At 41.5% G+C, this 19,573-nt stretch overlaps 1 protein-coding gene across 3 annotated transcripts in view; it reads left to right on the top strand.

Annotated features, from left to right (window-relative positions):
* CAMKK2 (calcium/calmodulin dependent protein kinase kinase 2) overlaps nucleotides 1-6,590 on the top strand; it is a 188,661-nt gene extending 182,071 nt beyond the window's left edge. For all 3 annotated transcript variants that reach the window (XM_040346824.1, XM_040346832.1, XM_040346842.1), the window contains one exon: nucleotides 4,387-6,590. In XM_040346824.1, coding sequence (XP_040202758.1) covers nucleotides 4,387-4,459 — 73 coding nt within the window. In that variant the 3' untranslated portion in view covers nucleotides 4,460-6,590. The remainder of the gene's footprint in view (nucleotides 1-4,386) is intronic.
* The last annotated feature ends 12,983 nt before the right edge of the window (nucleotides 6,591-19,573 follow it).

Raw genomic sequence — 19,573 nt, 5'->3', positions numbered from 1 at the left:
CAGACCCTCAATCAGGGACAGGGGACTGGAAGTAACCCAAGGTACCAGAGCAGAGGGAAAGGAATAAAACGTGAATACAAATCTGAATAAAAATAGAAATGAAAAATGTTTTAAAAAAAAGTAAAAGGTAAAACACCTGCAAGCATGGTAAACCGACTTGAGCTGAAGTAGGCTTGTCAATGCTCCTCCTCTCGCCCGCTCTCCGTCCAGTGGGATCCCGGGACCTCCACAGCCCAGCCCCATCGATCAGGAGGGGCCTCTGCCTCCGAGGGCCCCTGGGCGTCTGGCCTGTATGTACTGGAGTCGTTTATCCAAGTAGCCTATAGAGAGTAAAACTTCTCATACCTGTCTTTACATTTCGCCATCCACTCCTCTGCAGCCATGATATTATTCACTAAGGCTATCCACTCGGTGCGTGTAGGGACCTGTGGCTTCTTCCAATGTATCGTGATTAACCTCTGAGCTGCATTAAGCAGATGAGGCAGTATCAATTTGTGGTACTGGCTGAGAGGAGTGGTGGGAAAATGCAGTAAGGATTCCAACAGGGAATCTGGGAGCTCCAGGTCTAAGGCCCCGTACACACGACCGAGTTTCTCGACAGAATTCAGCGAGAAACTCGGTCGGAGCCGGATTCTGCCGAGAAACTCGGTCGTGTGTACACTTTTCAGCGAGGAACCCGTCGAGGAACTCATCGGGCCGAAAAGAGAACATGTTCTCTATTTTCTCGTTAGTCAATGGGAAAAGTCGGCCCGCCGAGATCCTCGGCGGCTTCAACACTGAACTCGACGAGGAACTCGATGTGTTTGGCGTGTGTACGGGGCCTAAGAGTATAATGCATTTGACTTGTTTCTGAATCCTTTTTCAAGGCCCATACCACAGTCAGGGTGCTTTCAGGGCTGTGAACCTATCCCTGCACATCTGTCAAACTCACATGCGAGTCCATACATTAGCTGTTTCCCTATTGACTAACACAGGATGCTCTGCAAAACATAAACCGCTCCTAACACTGCATATACCTTTGTTTCCATGTGAATGAGCTCTTATCTTTTTTGCTACTGCCTATGTATAGAATATACAGTATCTCACAAATATGAGTACACCCCCTCACATTTTTGTAAATATTTTATTGTATCTTTTCATGTGACAACGCTAAAGAAATGACACTTTGCTACAATGTAAAGTAGTGAGTGCACAGCTAATAACTCAAGACACAGCCATTAATGTCTAAACCTCTGGCAACAAAAGTGAGTACACCCCTCAGTGAAAATGTCCAAATTGGGCCCAATTAGCCATTTTCTCTCCCCGCAGTCATGTGACTCGTTAGTGTTACAAGGTCTCAGGTGTGAATGGGTAGCAGGTGTGTTAAATTTGGTGTTATCGCTCTCACTCTCTCATACTGGTCACTGGAAGTTCAACATGGCACCTCCACGGCAAAGAACTCTCTGAGGATCTGAAAAAAAGAATTGTTGCTCTACACAAAGATGGTCTAGGCCAGTGATGGCGAACGCGTGGCACGCGTGCCGCTCCCGGCACGGCAAGCTGTTTCGGTGGGCACGCCACACGCCATGAAAAATTTCAAAGAACACACTAAAATCCATTTGTCCCCACCACACCCCAAACTACAACTCCCACAGTTCTCTAGGGCTATTGATGACGTGTCTGAGTGGGAGTGACAAAGAAGAAACTCCCGGGGGTGACGTGCGTGCGTGTGTGCGTACGCACGCTGATCCAATCAAAGAAGCTGTCTCATCCACACCGCACAAATCAGCGGTGACGTGACTGGGAGCACACACGGCTGGAATCAGAGGAGCCTTTCGGCGGGAATAATAAGCTGCTGGAGCAAGGTCAGACACTGGGAGACAGGAGTTAATGTGCAGTGTATGGTACAGTTATCTTGTTAGTCCTAAGCCTGCCCCACTCTCAGATATCAGGCGCTAGCTCAGCAAATAATCAATTGTGCAAAAAGAACAGCCTCATTACTGTCATTGGGAAACATTGTGCCCCATCATTGGTGTTATTCAGCCTCATTATTGGTGTCATTGGGAAACATTGTGCTCCCCTATTTTTTGTCATTATTGGTGTCATTGTGCCTCATTATTGGTGTCCTTAGGGAACATTGTGCCTCATTATTGGTGCCATTGCCTCATTATTGGTGTCATTGTGCCTCATTATTGGTGTCCTTAGGGAACATTGTGCCTCATTATTGGTGTCCTTAGGGAACATTGTGCCTCATTATTGGTGCCATTGCCTCATTATTGGTGTCATTGGAAAACATTGTGCCTCATTATTGGTGTCATTGGGAAACATTGTGCTCCCCTATTTTTTGTCATCATTGGTGTCATTGTGCCTCATTATTGGTGTCATTGTGCCTCATTATTGGTGTCATTGGAAAACATTGTGCCTCATTATTGGTGTCATTGTTCCTCATTATTGGTGTCATTGTGCCTCATTATTGGTGTCATTAGGGAACATTGTGCCTCATTATTGGTGTCATTGTGCCTCATTATTGGTGTCATTGCATGTGTCAGGTAGGTGAGTGCAATGGTCAGGTAAGTGAGTGTAATGGTCAGGTAGGTGGGTGTAATGGTCAGGTAGGTGAGTGTATAATGGTCAGGTGAGTGTAATGGTCAGGTAAGTGAATGTAATGGTCAGGTAGGTGAGTGCAATGGTCAGGTAGGTGAGTGTAATGGTCAGGTAAGTGAGTGTAATGGTCAGGTAGGTGAGTGCAATGGTCAGGTAAGTGAGTTTAATGGTCAGGTAAGTAAGTGCAATGGTCAGGTAAGTGAGTGTAATGGTCAGGTAATTGAGTGTAATGGTCAGGTAAGTGAGTGTAATGGTCAGGTAAGTGAGTGTAATGGTCAGGTAGGTGAGTGTAATGGTCAGGTAAGTGAGTGCAATGGTCAGGTAAGTGAGTGTAATGGTCAGGTAGGTGAGTGTAATGGTCAGGTAGGTGAGTGTAATGGTCAGGTAGGTGAGTGTAATGGTCAGGTAGGTGAGTGTAATGGTTAGGTAGGTGAGTGTAATGGTTAGGTAGGTGAGTGTAATGGTTAGGTAGGTGAGTGTAATGGTTAGGTAGGTGAGTGTAATGGTTAGGTAGGTGAGTGTAATGGTCAGGTAGGTGAGTGTAATGGTCAGGTAGGTGAGTGTAATGGTCAGGTAGGTGAGTGTAATGGTCAGGTAGGTGAGTGTAATGGTCAGGTAGGTGAGTGTAATGGTCAGGTAGGTTAGTGTACTGGTCAGGTAGGTGAGTGTAATGGTCAGTGTATGTTGCACAGTGCATTCTAAGCACAATGCATTCCTAATCCCTGCAGTCTGAGCGAATCTGGCAGAATCGTACATTTCTAGTCCCTTAGGGCTCATTTAGATAAGTCCCATCCTCTGTACAGAGACGCTGGCAGGTTTAATTCTGTGTTGGCACTTTGCAAGAAATAAATTGCTCTTGTGTCGCGGTTTGGGCACTCGGGCTCAAAAAGGTTCGCCATCACTGGTCTAGGCTATAAGAAGCTTGCCAAGATCCTGAAACTGAGCTGCATACAGCGGTTTACCAAGACATGTTCCATTCAGAACAGGTCTCGCCATGGTCGACCAAAAAAGTTGAGTGCACATCCGCAGTGTCATATCCAGAGGTTGTCTTTGGGAAATAGACTTATGAGTGCTGCCAGAATCGGATTGTCTTGAACGTCGGGGGGGGCGCACGTGCACCCCCTCGCCGTTCACGCACGCGACGTCGATTTACGTGATCTCACGCAGGAGAGCCGACCTGCGGCCGTAAAACTGCGGTGGCTGGTCGGCAAGTGGTTAACATCCACCAGCTCTGTGATGTCATCATGGAGGAGTGGAAGAAGACTCCAGTGGCAACCTGTGAAGCTCTGGTGAATTCCATGCACAAGAGGGTTAAGGCAGTGCTGAAAAATAATGGTGGCCACAAAATTATTGACACTTTGTGCCGAATTTTGACATTTTCACTGAGGGGTGTACTCACTTTTGTTGTCAGCAGTTTAGACATTAATGGCTGTGTGTTGAGTTATTTTGAGGGGACAGCAAATTTACACTGTTATACAAGCTGTACACTCACTACATTGTAGCAAAGTGTCATTTCTTCAGTGTTGTCACATGAAAAGATATAATAAAATATTTACAATAATGTGAGGGGTGTACTCATTTTTTTAAATACTGTATATTTTTTTTAAATTATTAAATTTGCTTCTCAATCTGCAACTAACTTGCCTGACCTGACTTTTATTATCGGATGTTTACTAGTACCATCTGTCATGCTGTTTTCCTGCAAAATAAGGCTGTTATGGAATGCTTTTTTACATTATAATCTGCTTATATAGAATCTGCATTACCTTCTGGAATCTTTGTAATGTTGTCTTTAATTCACAGGATCCAAGGCAGCGATGAAAGCTTGAGAGATAGCGGCTTACAAGAGGTAGGGGAGGATGAAGTCCTTTCCTGAGGATCCCTAAGCGGAGGTGCTGTGGTTTGAGAATACCATCTATGACGGGCGTGTGTATAACACATCATGTATAAAATGAAATGTGCATGCTATGTGCTCAAGAACACATTATGTTGCTGCATGCGCTCATGACCTTAATGTCCTACCTTAACATTTTTTGCTATTGGCTCATTCTTCAAGTGACTGCTGGAGAGTGGAGAATGATCCAGAGACGGTGCTTGTATTGTACATATTGCAAAAAAACAACTCAAAGTGGCTTGTAGCATGTCATAATGATGCCAAATACGACATAAAGTGTACATATCTAAGGCTTTCAGGACATTAAAATGTACACAGACAGTGGTCTGACATTACTTTAATGTACTTTATGCCCCATCATAAGGGGTTCTTGAAAGATACAGGCTTGTTGAAATGCCCTTTGAGGGATTGCTGTAAGGATTTTCATAGTAATATTTTAACACTAACCAAAGTGTTTTGTGTGCCATTAAAAGTTAATCCGTGTTGGCTCTTGGATATGTTGAATGGCGCATGTCAGAGGGCAGCTGTCCATCCTCCTGGCTTTTTGCCAATAGTTTTTATATAGAGCTAGCAGCAGCGTGGTTGTGCAACCACTAGGGGAATTCTTGAATCTATAACATGCCTTGATGTTTTTCCTTATAATTCACAAATGCATTTTCTGCTGCCAATACTATTTACTTATCAGCCCACTCTTCCTTTATTCTGTATATAAGCTCATTATTAATATACTGATTTAAATTGCATGGCGCAAGTACAAAAGGAGCTATGAATATGATTTCCAAGACTACAGCCAACACTATCTGCGAACATCATGTGGTACATGCAGTTCTGTGACAAATCCAAATTATCCTCATTATATATTGTACTGCCAGTTTTATCACAGTGCTAGTGTATAAGTTAGTGGATCAGTGCCAATCATTTTGAATCAGTACTGGTTAGCAGATACCTCTCACAAGCTGGGACAAAGGGAAAGTACTACAAGAAGCATGTGCTAGCTTTTATTACCTGACCTACACAAGAAAGCTGTCGGCTGGAGAATGATTGTTTGCCGTACGCCGCACCTAAACTTTCTTTTACTCCAATTTTTGAAAAGAGTTATGTAACTGTAGAAGTGCTGTCTAAAAATGTATATTTGGTGTACAGATCAGTCTTTGAAAGATTGTAATGATATCTTGTATTTCCTATTTAAGATTTAGATTCATTTTTAGGTATTTCTCTGAATGATCCAGGAAATGTATACAGAACCCTGATTACATTTCAGATAATATTTAGGTATGATCCAGAAAATAGATATGGACACCAAACTTACATGTGTACTTACATCAGCCTCCATAGCAAGCAGCAATGGGCTATAACCACTTATTTTAGTGATATGTGCTGCAGATGTGTTGGCAGGCTGAAATACAGATTGAAAATTGAGGTTCTAGTGAGGAATATATCCATCCTCAGGCTTCCCTGGTTCAAGCCATGTCATTGCTTCTATAGCAACAAATTGTACAGTTATAGTCTTCCCTATAGTGGCTTTCCGTGCATTGTGCCTCCTATTACTGGATGGTTTCCTGATGTGTATGATTTGTGTACTGGTGTTGTGAGCAATCCTTACAGCCCAACAGGAGGATATACCAGTACTTTCTCTACTGTATAGCTTTCAGGGACAGTTAGGTCTAAAGCCCTTGGAAGACAGTGTTGGTACAGATATGAACAGTATAGACTTCAGGTACAGGTGGTACCAAATTAACACAAAATCTGCTATGGTGGTACATGCCTAATCAGTTCTTCGATAATACTAACCACAATTACTCCTCCTCAGGACACAACATATTTAGCCATGTAAGTAGAGGATGTATAAATGACCAAAGGAAAATTGCTGACACTGCAAATTTTGTAAGGTACAAAGGCCAGATGACACGTGGTTGGTTGCAGTAAGCAACACCTTTATGTTTCCTTTCTGCAGTTTTTATATAGTGACCCTACAAAGTAAAGTTTTAGTATTCATAGCATGGTTTTATTGCATGGTTCTCCGCAGAGTAGACAAATCTGCATGTTTGTTGTCAAAAACAAAAATGTGATTTGCAGATTTGCCCAGCTTATGAATTAAAGCTCAACACCAATTACAGCTATAGTATTTTCTGAGTATATGAATACTTAGTTGAGACTTGGTATTAGATTTCTCTGTAACCAAGCAGAGATTCTGGGGTCGATCCAGAACATACAGGAGAGTATACACTGATCACCCATTATGTTATGACTGCTGATTAGTAAGGTGAATAACATTAGTTTTCTCGTTACAATGGCATCTGAAAGATAGGATTATTAGTCAGGAAGTGAACATGTTGTCAAAGTTGATGTGTTGAAAGCAGAAAAGATGGGCAAGCGTAAGGATTTGAGCGACTTTGACAAGGGCCAGATTGTATTGATCTGTGCAAAACCCGTGTCAACAGCCCAAAGCACCGACAATGGGCATCATAACGGGACCATAGAGCAATGAAAGTGGCCTGGTCTGATGTATCCCATTTCCTTTTACATCATTTGGATGACTGGGTGACACTTCGCTTAACTGGGGAAAAGATGGTGCCAGGATGCACTATGGGAAGAAGGCAAGCCAATGGAGGCAGTGTGATGCTTTTGGCAATGTTATACTGGAAAACTTTAGGTCCTGCCATTCATGTGGATGTTACTTGACATGTACCACCTACCCAAACATTGTTGACCAATGAAACGGTATTCACTGATGGCAATGGCGTCTTTCAGCAGGATAATGTGCCCTGTGAACATTGCAAAAAGGTTCAAGAATGGTTTGAGGAACACAACATGTTTGAGGTGTTGACTTGGCCTCCAAATTCACCAGTCCTCAATCCAATTGAACATCTATGGGATGTGCTAAAAAAACAAGTCCTATTAACGAAGGCCCCACCTTCCGACTTAGGATCTGCTACTGACAGCTTGGTGCCAGATACATAGCATATCTTCAGAGATTTTGTGGAATCCGTGCCTCGACAGGTCAGGGCTGTTTTGGTGGCAAAAGGGCACTTACTCAGTATTAGGTGGGTGGTTATAATGTTATGGCTGATCAGTGTATATGCCTGTGCTGCTGCAGTAGTGTAACCTGTTGGCCTGGAAAGGCTCAACAATGGTATAGTAAATGACATATTGTACTTGAGTGCCAAGGGTGCCCTAATCTCACAGAAGACTGATTAGTTCTCAGTTGAATTTACAGTAAAAGAACAGTGATATGATGTGACGAGCCTGAATATTTTCTATGTTCTCAAACTAACACATTTTGGTCCTGAAATTGTACTTTTTGTTGATATTCATGTGTATATTGTACATTTTTTTTCTTCACTCTGCTACTACTCACTGCCATTGAAATAACATATAATGGACATAGATCTTCATACTCTCAGATCAGTATATTTCCGCGGCCTTATTTAAAGAAGTAACACAGGCCACTTCTTTATATATATATATAAAAAAAGTTAACTCTGGTGAAGTTTTTGTTTCACCAAACAATAAGGAGCAAATGCCACACACAAGTTTCAGTTAAAAAAGTCTTTATCCCAAGTGGAAAAGTCCAGTGATCATTGCTCCTGGAGCCCTCACTGATACTTTTTTCCAAACCTCTACAATTGGGCACTTGTTGGATAAAGGTCATCTTCATATACTGTACGTTTTTATGCATTTGCATTAAAGCGGATGTTCCGCCAAAAAAAATTATTAAAAGCCAGCAGCTACAAATACTGCAGCTGCTGACTTTTAATATTAGGACACTTACCTGTCCTGGAGTCCAGCGGCGTCCGCAGCAGTTGACGAGCGATCGCTTGTCACCCTGCTACTCCCCCCTCCATCCACGCTGAGGGAACCAGGAAGTGAAGCGCTGCGGCTTCACTGCCCGGTTCCCTACGGCGCATGCGCGAGTCGCGCGGCGCCCGTGCTGGGAGCCGAGTGTTCCCAGCACACAACAGGGGGGCGACGGGATGTGACGCAATGCCCGTCTTTTGCCCGTGAATTCCGGGCCGGAAGTGGGTGCAAATACCTGTCTTTAGACAGGTATCTGCACCCCCCTCCCCCCTGAAAGGTGTCAAATGTGACACCGGAGGGGGGGAGGGTTCCGATCAGCGGGACTTCACTTCAGGGTGGAGAACCGCTTTAAGCTGTTTAGACCTGGTACTTCCGAAAGTGCTTGTATGGTTTCAGGAAACCATTAGAATCAAGCCAATCTCAGTAGTGATGCAGTAAGTCCCTTGCCACTTATTGTGTATAAAAGACAATAGTTTGCCATATAACACATCTACCTCCAAAACATTGAGAATTTAGTGCTAGTAGTGAATTAACTATATTCATAACAAACCTGTTGAACATATGTCTTATAGTATTGTGTGAGTGGACAGGCAAGATTATATGTTCATGTGTTGTAGGTCAGTATTTCAAAAGGAAACACATTGACCAAAATGTGATTATTAATACAGTTTGTATATTTGACTTCCACGTGTGAGTGAAGTATAAACTGATGAACGTGGTTGTAAACATCAGTCATGAAATCTGAACAAAGCATATCCCTCCATAGTGTGTACTTGTCTCAAGTGCACTAAGAGTCATTTCTGTCTGCTGCCTCATTCCTCTGTTATCAGCTTGAGCCACTTCTGACAAGTTTTCCTGACACCAAGAGAACAATTGTGACAGGGGAGGGACCTCCCGCTGATTAACAGCCTCAGCTCTGTTCATGTGTGAAGGGGGGGGGGGGGTCCCTTCTCTCCAATCAGCTATCAGAGCTCTCCTCCCTGATGTAACTTCAGCTCTCTGCCCCTGCTTTTCAGAGCTCAGAGATCCTGTGTAAATTCTGCACTTTGAATGAATGTAGGGGAAAGACTGCTGCAGATAAAGAGGTATAATTGATGTAGGAGGATTTTTTCATCTCTGGCCAATCACTTCACTGGGAATATGCAAGGGTTTACAACCACTTTAGGTAAAATATGTGTGAAGCCGTAAAACTGAGTGAAAAGGTAAAGTGAAGTTCAATGGACACATTTACCTTGTGTCAGAGAATAATGTATTTCTAATGAATATTTGGAAATGGTAGAAAGTCTTTTGGGTTTTGCTTTAGCAACACTTCTACCCTTTCTCTTTGGTAGTATAATTTATACATCATATGTCCCCATAGTATACTTCATACCTCATATGGCCCCATAGTATAATTCATACCTCATATGGCCCCATAGTATAATTCATACCTCATATGGCCCCATAGTATAATTCATACATCATATAGCCCCATAGTATAATTCATACCTCATATAGCCCCATAGTATAATTCATACATCATATAGCCCCATAGTATAATTCATACCTCATATGGCCCCATAGTATAATTCATACATCATATAGCCCCATAGTATAATTCATACCTCATATGGCCCCATAGTATAATTCATATCTCGTATGGCCCCATATTATAATTCATACCTCATATGGCCCCATATTATAATTCATACATCATATGGCCCCATAGTATAATTCATACATCATATAGCCCCATAGTATAATTCATAACTCATATGGCCCCATATTATAATTCATACCTCATATGGCCCCATATTATAATTCATACATCATATGGCCCCATAGTATAATTCATACATCATATAGCCCCATAGTATAATTCATACATCATATAGCCCCATAGTATAATTCATACATCATATGGCCCCACAGTATAATTCATACATCATATGGCCCCACAGTATAATTCATACCTCATATGGCCCCACAGTATAATTCATACTTCATATGGCCCCATATTATAATTCATACATCATATGGCCCCATAGTATAATTCATACCTCATATAGCCCCATAGTATAATTCATACCTCATATGGCCCCATATTATAATTCATACATCATATGGCCCCATATTATAATTCATACATCATATGGCCCCATAGTATAATTCATACCTCATATGGCCCCACAGTATAATTCATACCTCATATGGCCCCACAGTATAATTCATACCTCATATGGCCCCATAGTATAATTCATACCTCATATGGCCCCACAGTATAATTCATACATCATATGGCCCCATAGTATAATTCATACATCATATGGCCCCATAGTATAATTCATACATCATATGGTCCCATAGTATAATTCATACATCATATGGCCCCATAGTATAATTCATACCTCATATGGCCCCATAGTATAATTCATACATCATATAGCCCCATAGTATAATTCATACCTCATATGGCCCCATAGTATAATTCATACCTCATATGGCCCCATAGTATAATTCATACCTCATATGGCCCCATATTATAATTCATACATCATATGGCCCCATAGTATAATTCATACATCATATGGCCCCATAGTATAATTCATACATCATATGGCCCCATAGTATAATTCATACCTCATATGGCCCCATAGTATAATTCATACCTCATATGGCCCAACAGTATAATTCATACCTCATATGGCCCCACAGTATAATTCATACCTCATATGGCCCCATAGTATAATTCATACATCATATGGCCCCATATTATAATTCATACCTCATATGGCCCCATAGTATAATTCATACATCATATGGCCCCATAGTATAATTCATACATCATATGGCCCCATATTATAATTCATACCTCATATGGCCCCATATTATAATTCATACATCATATGGCCCCATAGTATAATTCATACATCATATGGCCCCATAGTATAATTCATACCTCATATGGCCCCATAGTATAATTCATACCTCATATGGCCCCATAGTATAATTCATACATCATGGCAATTTCTGTACATAAAGGAAAATATCCTGTGCTTGTTCAGAGGTCTTGTAGGTCTTGCAGGCATAGTCATTCTGACCTGAGAAGATAGAACTGACATGGAAATGATCAGTTGAATAAACTAGGTGATTCACGTTTAAGAAATTGTATTTCAGTAGTTAATACTGCTCCCAGTGCTGTTATTTTTTAGGAGCTGAAGATATTTTGCTAGCGATTTAAAACTATACTTCTCCTTCCATAACAGAAGAAACAATGTTTCCCTGTTGTCAGCTGACCATAATTTGTACATTATACATTTTTCTGCATATTGGGAAATAAATCATTTGTAACAATTATTTTTTGGCAGTTAATGCATTTTTAAGTGGAACATGGTAAATAAATTCTGCTTATTTTATTGTCTCTCTATTAATGGCATAATTTTGAGATGACATTGTGGTCAGGGCAGATTATTCTTCCTGCCCTCTTTTGGCTATTGTTTTGTGCCTCCTCCCTCCTACTCCAGTTTATTAGTGTGGTATCACAATAATAAGATCGGAAGTCATAGTCTTACATGTTGTATGGAGAGTATGACAGGTAATTTGTTCACACACTAGAAATACAGCTAGAGCTGGCAGCTAGAAGATCAAGGCAAACAAACTCTGAATCTGCTAAAAGTTCAGTTCAGCTTGTACAGCCCAGAATGTGCAAGAACAGCAACACCAAGGATGAGGATGTGAGTCTGGAATTGTTTTATATACAAAACTGTATTATTGACAGTCAGCACTATAATGTTTGGTGGCCATGTGCTACTCCTGGCAACCCTGCCACCTATCCGGCCCTGCATTATGCATATTGGAAACGCATGCATTTTAAAGTGTTACTTAACCCACAGCCGTAAAATCAGTCTGTAATGCAAGCATGCTTGTTATACTCACTGTGGAACATGTGGAAGGGGTCAATTCTCTGCATTGTGTTAAAAGACTGTTTGATCCTGCCTTCTCTGATCCTCACTTTTTTCCACAGTTCCCAATCTATCTGCTGATAGAACAAAGCCTTGGGGGAAAGCTGCACATGCTCAATTTGGTGTGTATTGCTAGAAAGTTTTATTTTTCTTGGGGGAGTGCATGTGATCAGCACAGGGACAATCAGCACTGTTCAGACAGAGGGTCAGGGGTCCTGCAGTCTCATAGGACAATCAGGGGAGCATGAAAACTCCTCCTACAAGCTTTAACCAGATACAGATAGAAGTTACAAGACTGCTATATACTGCTGATGAGAAGAAGTCTTCAACCAAGCCGATTTTTTTTAATTGGGTTCTGCCAACGCTATATTCACTAAGGGAAACTGACAGTGAAGCCTTGCGGCTTCACAGATGGTTCCCTACTGCAGGCTGCGCTCTGATTGGGCTGGCTGCAGAGGCCGAACTCCCGGTTGTGGGAGCGAACTCAGATGGAAGTGGGAGCGCGTACCGGTCAAAAGAGGTGCCAAATGATGTGGAGTGGGGGGAGGAGGCAGACAATCCAAGCTTCCCCTTTTGGGTGAAGCTCCGCTTTAAGCAATGCTATTATTTACATTCAATTACTCTCCATCCTGGTCTGCGTTGAGGTATTGATTTGTAGAGTGAAGCAATGTTCAGAAACAGATTGAAGATGCAACAGAAACGAATGCCATTATTCAGTAGAGGCAACCATGATAACATTAAAGGTTCAGATTTTTTTCCCTTTAAAATAATAAAAATGTCATACTTATCTGCCTTGTCCAATGGTTTTGAACAGAGCAGCCATGACCCAAAACAAGTATGTGCATGTTAGGTATCCCAAAGCCTGATAAGTATATGCTTTTTCTGGATCAGTAACTCATACATATCAATTAAGTGCAATAGTTAATGCATGTATTTTCTCTTTTTCAATACATTTCAGGTGACACTTCTTAAAAACCCCTTATAAACACAGTTTATGATCAGCGGAAAGCTACTTTTCACATATGCCATTTTTTTTAAAGGGCAAGTTGTTTTATACTAGCTGGTATTGACCTGTAATGTGCTTTATGAGTGAGTGGAGAGGCTTCAAACTGGCTGCAGAGCTGCATTGTGTATTTACTATACGTCAGCCCTTACTCTCAAGTAACAAGTACCAATAACCCTTCCAGTGCCAGGGTCCTGCAAAACATTGTACATTTGCAGAGACAACATTTATGAACGCCACATCCTTTCAAGCCATTTTCAAATTTTGTGCTTTTTTACAAAAATGATTACAAAACATTTTGTACCTGAAAATTGCTCTTTTGATGTTGAGCACATATTACTCTCCTATTTACAGATAAAATGTTTGATGTATCGTGCGTTTGTTTTTGTTTTTTGGCCAAAAGCCAAAGATTTATTCTTGCGACATCCAGAAATCCTTGCTTTTCTGGTTGGTATATTTTAGATGAAAAAAAAAAGAATTGGGGGAAAAAAAACATAAAAAGGGATAAATATATATATTCATATTAGTATAAACAAAATAGCTGTTGTATTTAAGTATGGTTATGACATTTGGAGATTCCAGAATATGTACTTTAATAAACATCTGTTGTTGCATGGAAAAATAAACTCTGCGGATATGTATTAAGGGTATAAAACCCACAAATAGCTGCTAAAATATCTATTTACTTACATGTTTTCTATATGCTTTTTGTATGGGTTGCACCACTGTTTTCAAACTATACGTAAAATACAGAATACAATTTTGCACCATGTGTTTAATGCTGATGTGGTTTTAGGTGTCTACAATTTGGTTGAAGTTGTATATATTTTAAAATATAATTGACTGTAGCTTTTTTATTGGTTTACTTTTTGCTTGCATTAAGCTTATCTTTTACTATGCATTTCATTTTACCAAGTTGTATGTTTAAATACTGTGTATTTATCACTATTAAAATAAATAACCTAACTTTTGTGTTTTGACTAGCTACTGTATGGTACTGCTGTATATTATGTTTCACTTGAACCGTGGTAACATCATTTTTACAGGTAAGTTCAAGTTGTACACATATCTATGTAAAATTGTTGATACTGAGGAAGGCAAAATAAAACCTTTTAGACTAGCTGCTAGTTTATACTCAAGCTTTCCTATGCCATTATAACGGAAATAAACATCTATAGGTGGTGTATATGTTAGAACATATTTTTCACAGTTCTACAAAAGCCACAAAAATTAGGCTGCTGTATTATATAAAAATCAACATCAGTTCCTGAAGTAAAATCCTGCTCTGCTCCTTCCTGTTACCCATAATTAAGGTAGGAATCACCAATGATGGTAGGGAGGCATAGAAAAACAAGGGCAAGCCTAACCTTGACATTAGGAACTAGAGTTATGCCACATACACACGGTCAGAAATTCCGTCAAAACTGTGGATTTTTTTCCGACTGAATTTTGCCTGAAACTTGAGTTGCATACACACTGTCACACAAAATTCCAACCATCAAGAACGCAGTGGCGTACAACACTACGACGTGCTGAGAAAAATTAAGTTCAATGATTCCGAGCATGCGTCGACTTGATTCCAAGCATGCATGTTTTTTTGTGGTCAGAATTGCATACAGACGATCTTTTCCCGTCGGAATATTTGAGAACCAGCTCTCAAATTTTTGTTGTCGGAATTTCCGACAGAAAAAATCCGATGGGGCCTACACACAGTCGGAATTTCCGACCAAAAGATCACATCGAACTTTTCTTGTCTGAATTTCCGATCGTGTATGTACACTAAAGCATCCCAAGATTAGATACTTTCAATGTACTATGCAAGGTATACAGCATTGCGCAGAGGCTTTTCCTAGTGACCACTAGGCTCTTATGCATCTTCCACTGGTATAACACAGTGTAAATTTCAGTGGCTTGTGGATGTACCCAGCCTTTTTTATAAAGACAGGTATGGCCTGTGGGGGTCTCCCTTTTGACACCTAGTCTCAGGAGAGGAAGAATCCCAGAGGGGTCAAAGAGATAGCTGGGCCATTATTAGGAATCTGGATGAGATCACATAATCACTTGAAACAGGAGTACAGCTGAAGACCTCTCGGCATTGAGTCCTGGCAGGGCTCAGCTTTAACCTCCCTGGCGGTATGATTCTTTCTGAAAAAACATGCTGAAAGCGGTACAATTATTTGCAAGGAAATTTGGTGTTTTATACTGTAGGCCTGTGATTTTTAGGAATAACTCACTTAAATCTGACCAAACAAGAATCTAATAGGCATCCCAGGTATGACATTTTTTTAAAAACAAAATTTTAATTATAATATAATAAATAATTATAAATAATTATAGCAAGTAATAATATAATTAAAATAAAAATTATTCAATAATGTAATCAACTCAAAATCACTGAAATTTGCTCAGTTGCAGAATTGTTGCTGTAATTATTATTTTTTTTATGACGAATTTCCCCGCAAATCGCTATCGCACAATTCTGCAAGTGATTATAATTTATTATTGCTGTTTTCTAGCTGATCTAAAACCATTTTTGACATAAAAAGACACTTTTGGTTGCTATGGACAATCTACAGTTTTCAGGCAGAAAGAAAGGTTTTTATTATATAAAATGACATGTAGAACACTGGGCAGACCACTAGGGACAAGGGGGGGTGTGTTTTTTTACATACAGTACTGTAATCTATAAGATTACAGTATACTGTATGTATAGTGTTTGTTTACTTTTTTGAATTTGGCGCCGATCTCCGCTCCCGTGCGTCGTAACGTCGCAGGGAACGGAGATCGACGGCACAGGAGGACACTGTGTGAATCGAGCTAGTTCCCGCTCGCTCACACAGCGTGGTGACATCGCTGGATCCAGGAGAAGGTAAGCCAGCGCGCGCTGCAGGCTCTGCATATCTACCCCGAGCGTGACTTGGGGATACCGATTTTGGTAGAAAAAATCAACCCCGAGTCACGCTCGGGGATACCGCCAGGAGGGTTAAATAACCTGCTTGGTGCCACTATGAGCAATAAACATGCATGTACACTCACCCTGCAAGACACATGCTTCTACACAAGATGCTAAGCCATGCACAATTCTATTAGCAGAACACTTGCACAAATGCTAGGTGCTAAAATCAAGTTATGCAGGTTGGCACGATTGCCCCGATGCTCATATCCAGAGTTGGCACCACACTGTTGACAATGCCAAAGCTGCAGACTTTTGACAGCCTGTATTGGATTACAGTCCCCGGTCTGCTTTCCTAATGTTTAGGGGTCAAGCGCCAATACCAGAGAAGATACCACTGAAGACACCACTGAGTGCAACATGCATAATTGCAATGTAAATTCCAACGATTTTTCCCTCACCTGGGAAGCCCATGTACTGCATACAGCCATCCACAGATATTAATGGTTGTACATAGGTGCGGTCTGATATATGATTGTACTTGCTTTTTTATTTATATATATATAGATTGCATGCACAACTACTGCTGTATATGATTGTACAGTTATACAGAGGGGTGGAAAGATGTCGATGATGGGACAAGAAGTGGGCAGCCAACAACGCAAAGGACGAATGCAAACCCCCTTGTATGCTCAGATCGAAAATTGAGTGTGCAAATGATAGCAGAATTGTAATGGAGGATATGGGAATGAGAACGATTTCTGCAAAGATGGTGTCTCGAATCTTGAAAGAAGATCAGAAAGAACATTGTCTTCAAATCTCATCCGATCTCTTGAAGAATGCAGAGGCATTTGATTTTTTTTTTTTTTTTACACTTTATTCAGGGTATTAAATTGTCGCACTTTGTAAAGTGCATCCTCTCTTCCTAATGTTATAGCTGTGGGCAACTAAGGCTATCATAACTACCCAACAAAACTATACATCACTACACCATTAATTCAAGCCCCAAAGCTCATAACCATACGAAGACCACAGAGTGTTTCTGATAAAATCCCAAAACGTTTATTCCAAAATGTAAAAGTCCATAGGAAAGCACAGGACAAACATATCCTACACTGCGGTTCTGCTGTTCAAGGGCTCATGCACACTGCAGCTTTAAAAAAAATTCAATTGTTCACACCTGTGTATTTTCCGTTTTAAAATACCGGTAACACACTACAGTCTATTTAACATGGTTTCCTTAGGATGTAGTTCACATCTGTGCATTTTATTGAACGTGTCAGTGACTTTTTTCTTTTTTTTTTATTCCAGAGACTTCAATGGATCAAAGGCTTGTATTGAAAAATGCAAAATGCACCTGCAATATGCAAACTGCAACCTGCATAGGTGTGAATCAGAATAATAAAAGATGTGCCCCTACCGGATAACTAGACTCCACGTTATAGGAGCCTAGTAAAGCATAGATTCACACATCCTGGAGGATCCATCCATTGGATATAAATGAAAATGGTGTTAAAGCCAACCTTGCTGGTTACTCTATTCCCTTTTTACTCTCATGGATGTAATATAAAGGAAGAGAAAGATTGCCACATAGTGTAAAACCGTGGTGGTTTATTGAAATTAGGGCCGAAACAACTAATTGATTAAGTGTAGCACACATACAGCTCGGTACACCATCCATACATGTCAGGGTTCATTTCAGACAGACCATCATCCATCTGGTAAAGGTCATCATATATATTCTGGTAGGGGAAAAGGTGGGAACAGGGGAGGTAGGTCGTTCAAAACAACCAAATCCACACCCCACGTCCCCCATGAGAGATCGTCTAATTATTATCCTAGAGGACCATATGGAACCCCTCAAAATCAAAGAGTGTCCACAGCCAATAGATACTCTCCTTTGAGGGGCTATAATCCAGAACAGGACATGGTCCCTATCCCTATATGTCCTATGATAGAGACACTCACAACAAACCCCCTTACAATTATAATCAGGACTTCTCCCCACCAAATGAGTGGGGTTTTCCCAAAGACTCCAGGGGAATAAAAATGGGGCCCAACCAAGGAGAGGCACTAGAGGGGGGAAGCGATTACGAAGGAAAAAGGAGAAGGATATAAAAGGGAAAGGCATTTTCAATTTGAGTAAGGCCCCATACACACCATTAGATTTTCTGCAGATTTTTGTTTTCAGATTTACCAAAACCATGTAGTGCAAGGGCCTGCTTAATTGCATACAAATTGAAACTGTTAAGGTTTGACCTCATACTATATGGTTTTGGTAAATCTGAAGACAAAAATCTGCAGAAAATCTAATAGTGTGTATGGGGTCTAAGACTGTCCTTACACATGAGGAGACTTTAGTGTTGGATAAAGGTCTAAAACTGGTTCCACCCAAACAGATGAACCATGTCAATACCTTCATAGACATCCATAAATATATTCATAAAATTAATATAAAAAGATATATCTTGTCCAATCCCATTCTGGTTAAAAGGGCTATTAACTACTTGGTAACCGCCCTATAGCCGAAATACGGCTACAAGGCGGTTCCCTAACTCTAGGAGGGCGTCAATATACGTCCTCCCAGAGAGTCGGAATTGCGCGCCCGAGCGGGCGCGCACACGCGATCACCGGCGCTCGCTGGGTCCACGGGACCCGCAGCAACACGGATCGCGGTAAGGAGCCAATGGAAGCGGCTCCTTACCACGTGATCGCGCCGTCCAATGACGGCGCGATCACTTGTAAACAAACCGGCGTCATGTAATGACGCCGGTTCCTCCCTCTCCTCTCTGTACCGTTCGGTACAGTGTGAGAGGAGAGGGGGGGGGGGGATCGGGCGGCAGCAGCAGCCGCCGCACTGTGGGCTGGATCTGTGACAATTGCAGTCACAGATCCAGCCATCCCTGCGCAATACTCTGCAGTAAAAAAAAAAAGATAAAGTAAAGTAAAGTGCAATACTCTGCAATACCCCCCATACTCTGCAATACCCCCCCCCCATACTCTACAATACCCCCCCCCCATACTCTGCAATACCCCCCCATACTCTGCAATACCCCCCCCATACTCTGCAATACCCCCCCCCCATACTCTGCAATACCCCCCCATACTCTGCAATACCACCCCATACTCTGCAATACCCCCCCCATACTCTGCAATACCCCCCCATACTCTGCAATACCCCCCCCATACTTTGCAATACCCCCCCATACTCTGCAATACCCCCCCATACTCTGCAATACCCCCCCCCATACTCTGCAATACCACCCCCCCCCATACTCTGCAATACCCCCCCATACTCTGCAATACCCCCCCATACTCTGCAATACCACCCCATACTCTGCAATACCACCCCATACTCTGCAATACCCCCCCATACTCTGCAATACCCCCCCATACTCTGCAATACCCCCCCAATACTCCGCAATACTCCAATACCTTGCAATACGTCGCCTATGGGGATT

This window comes from Rana temporaria, chromosome 1 (genome assembly GCF_905171775.1).
Source record: "Rana temporaria chromosome 1, aRanTem1.1, whole genome shotgun sequence".
Lineage (NCBI taxonomy): Eukaryota > Metazoa > Chordata > Amphibia > Anura > Ranidae > Rana > Rana temporaria.
The sequence above is the reverse complement of the archived record's forward strand: the minus strand, read 5'-3'. Positions and strand labels throughout refer to the sequence as shown.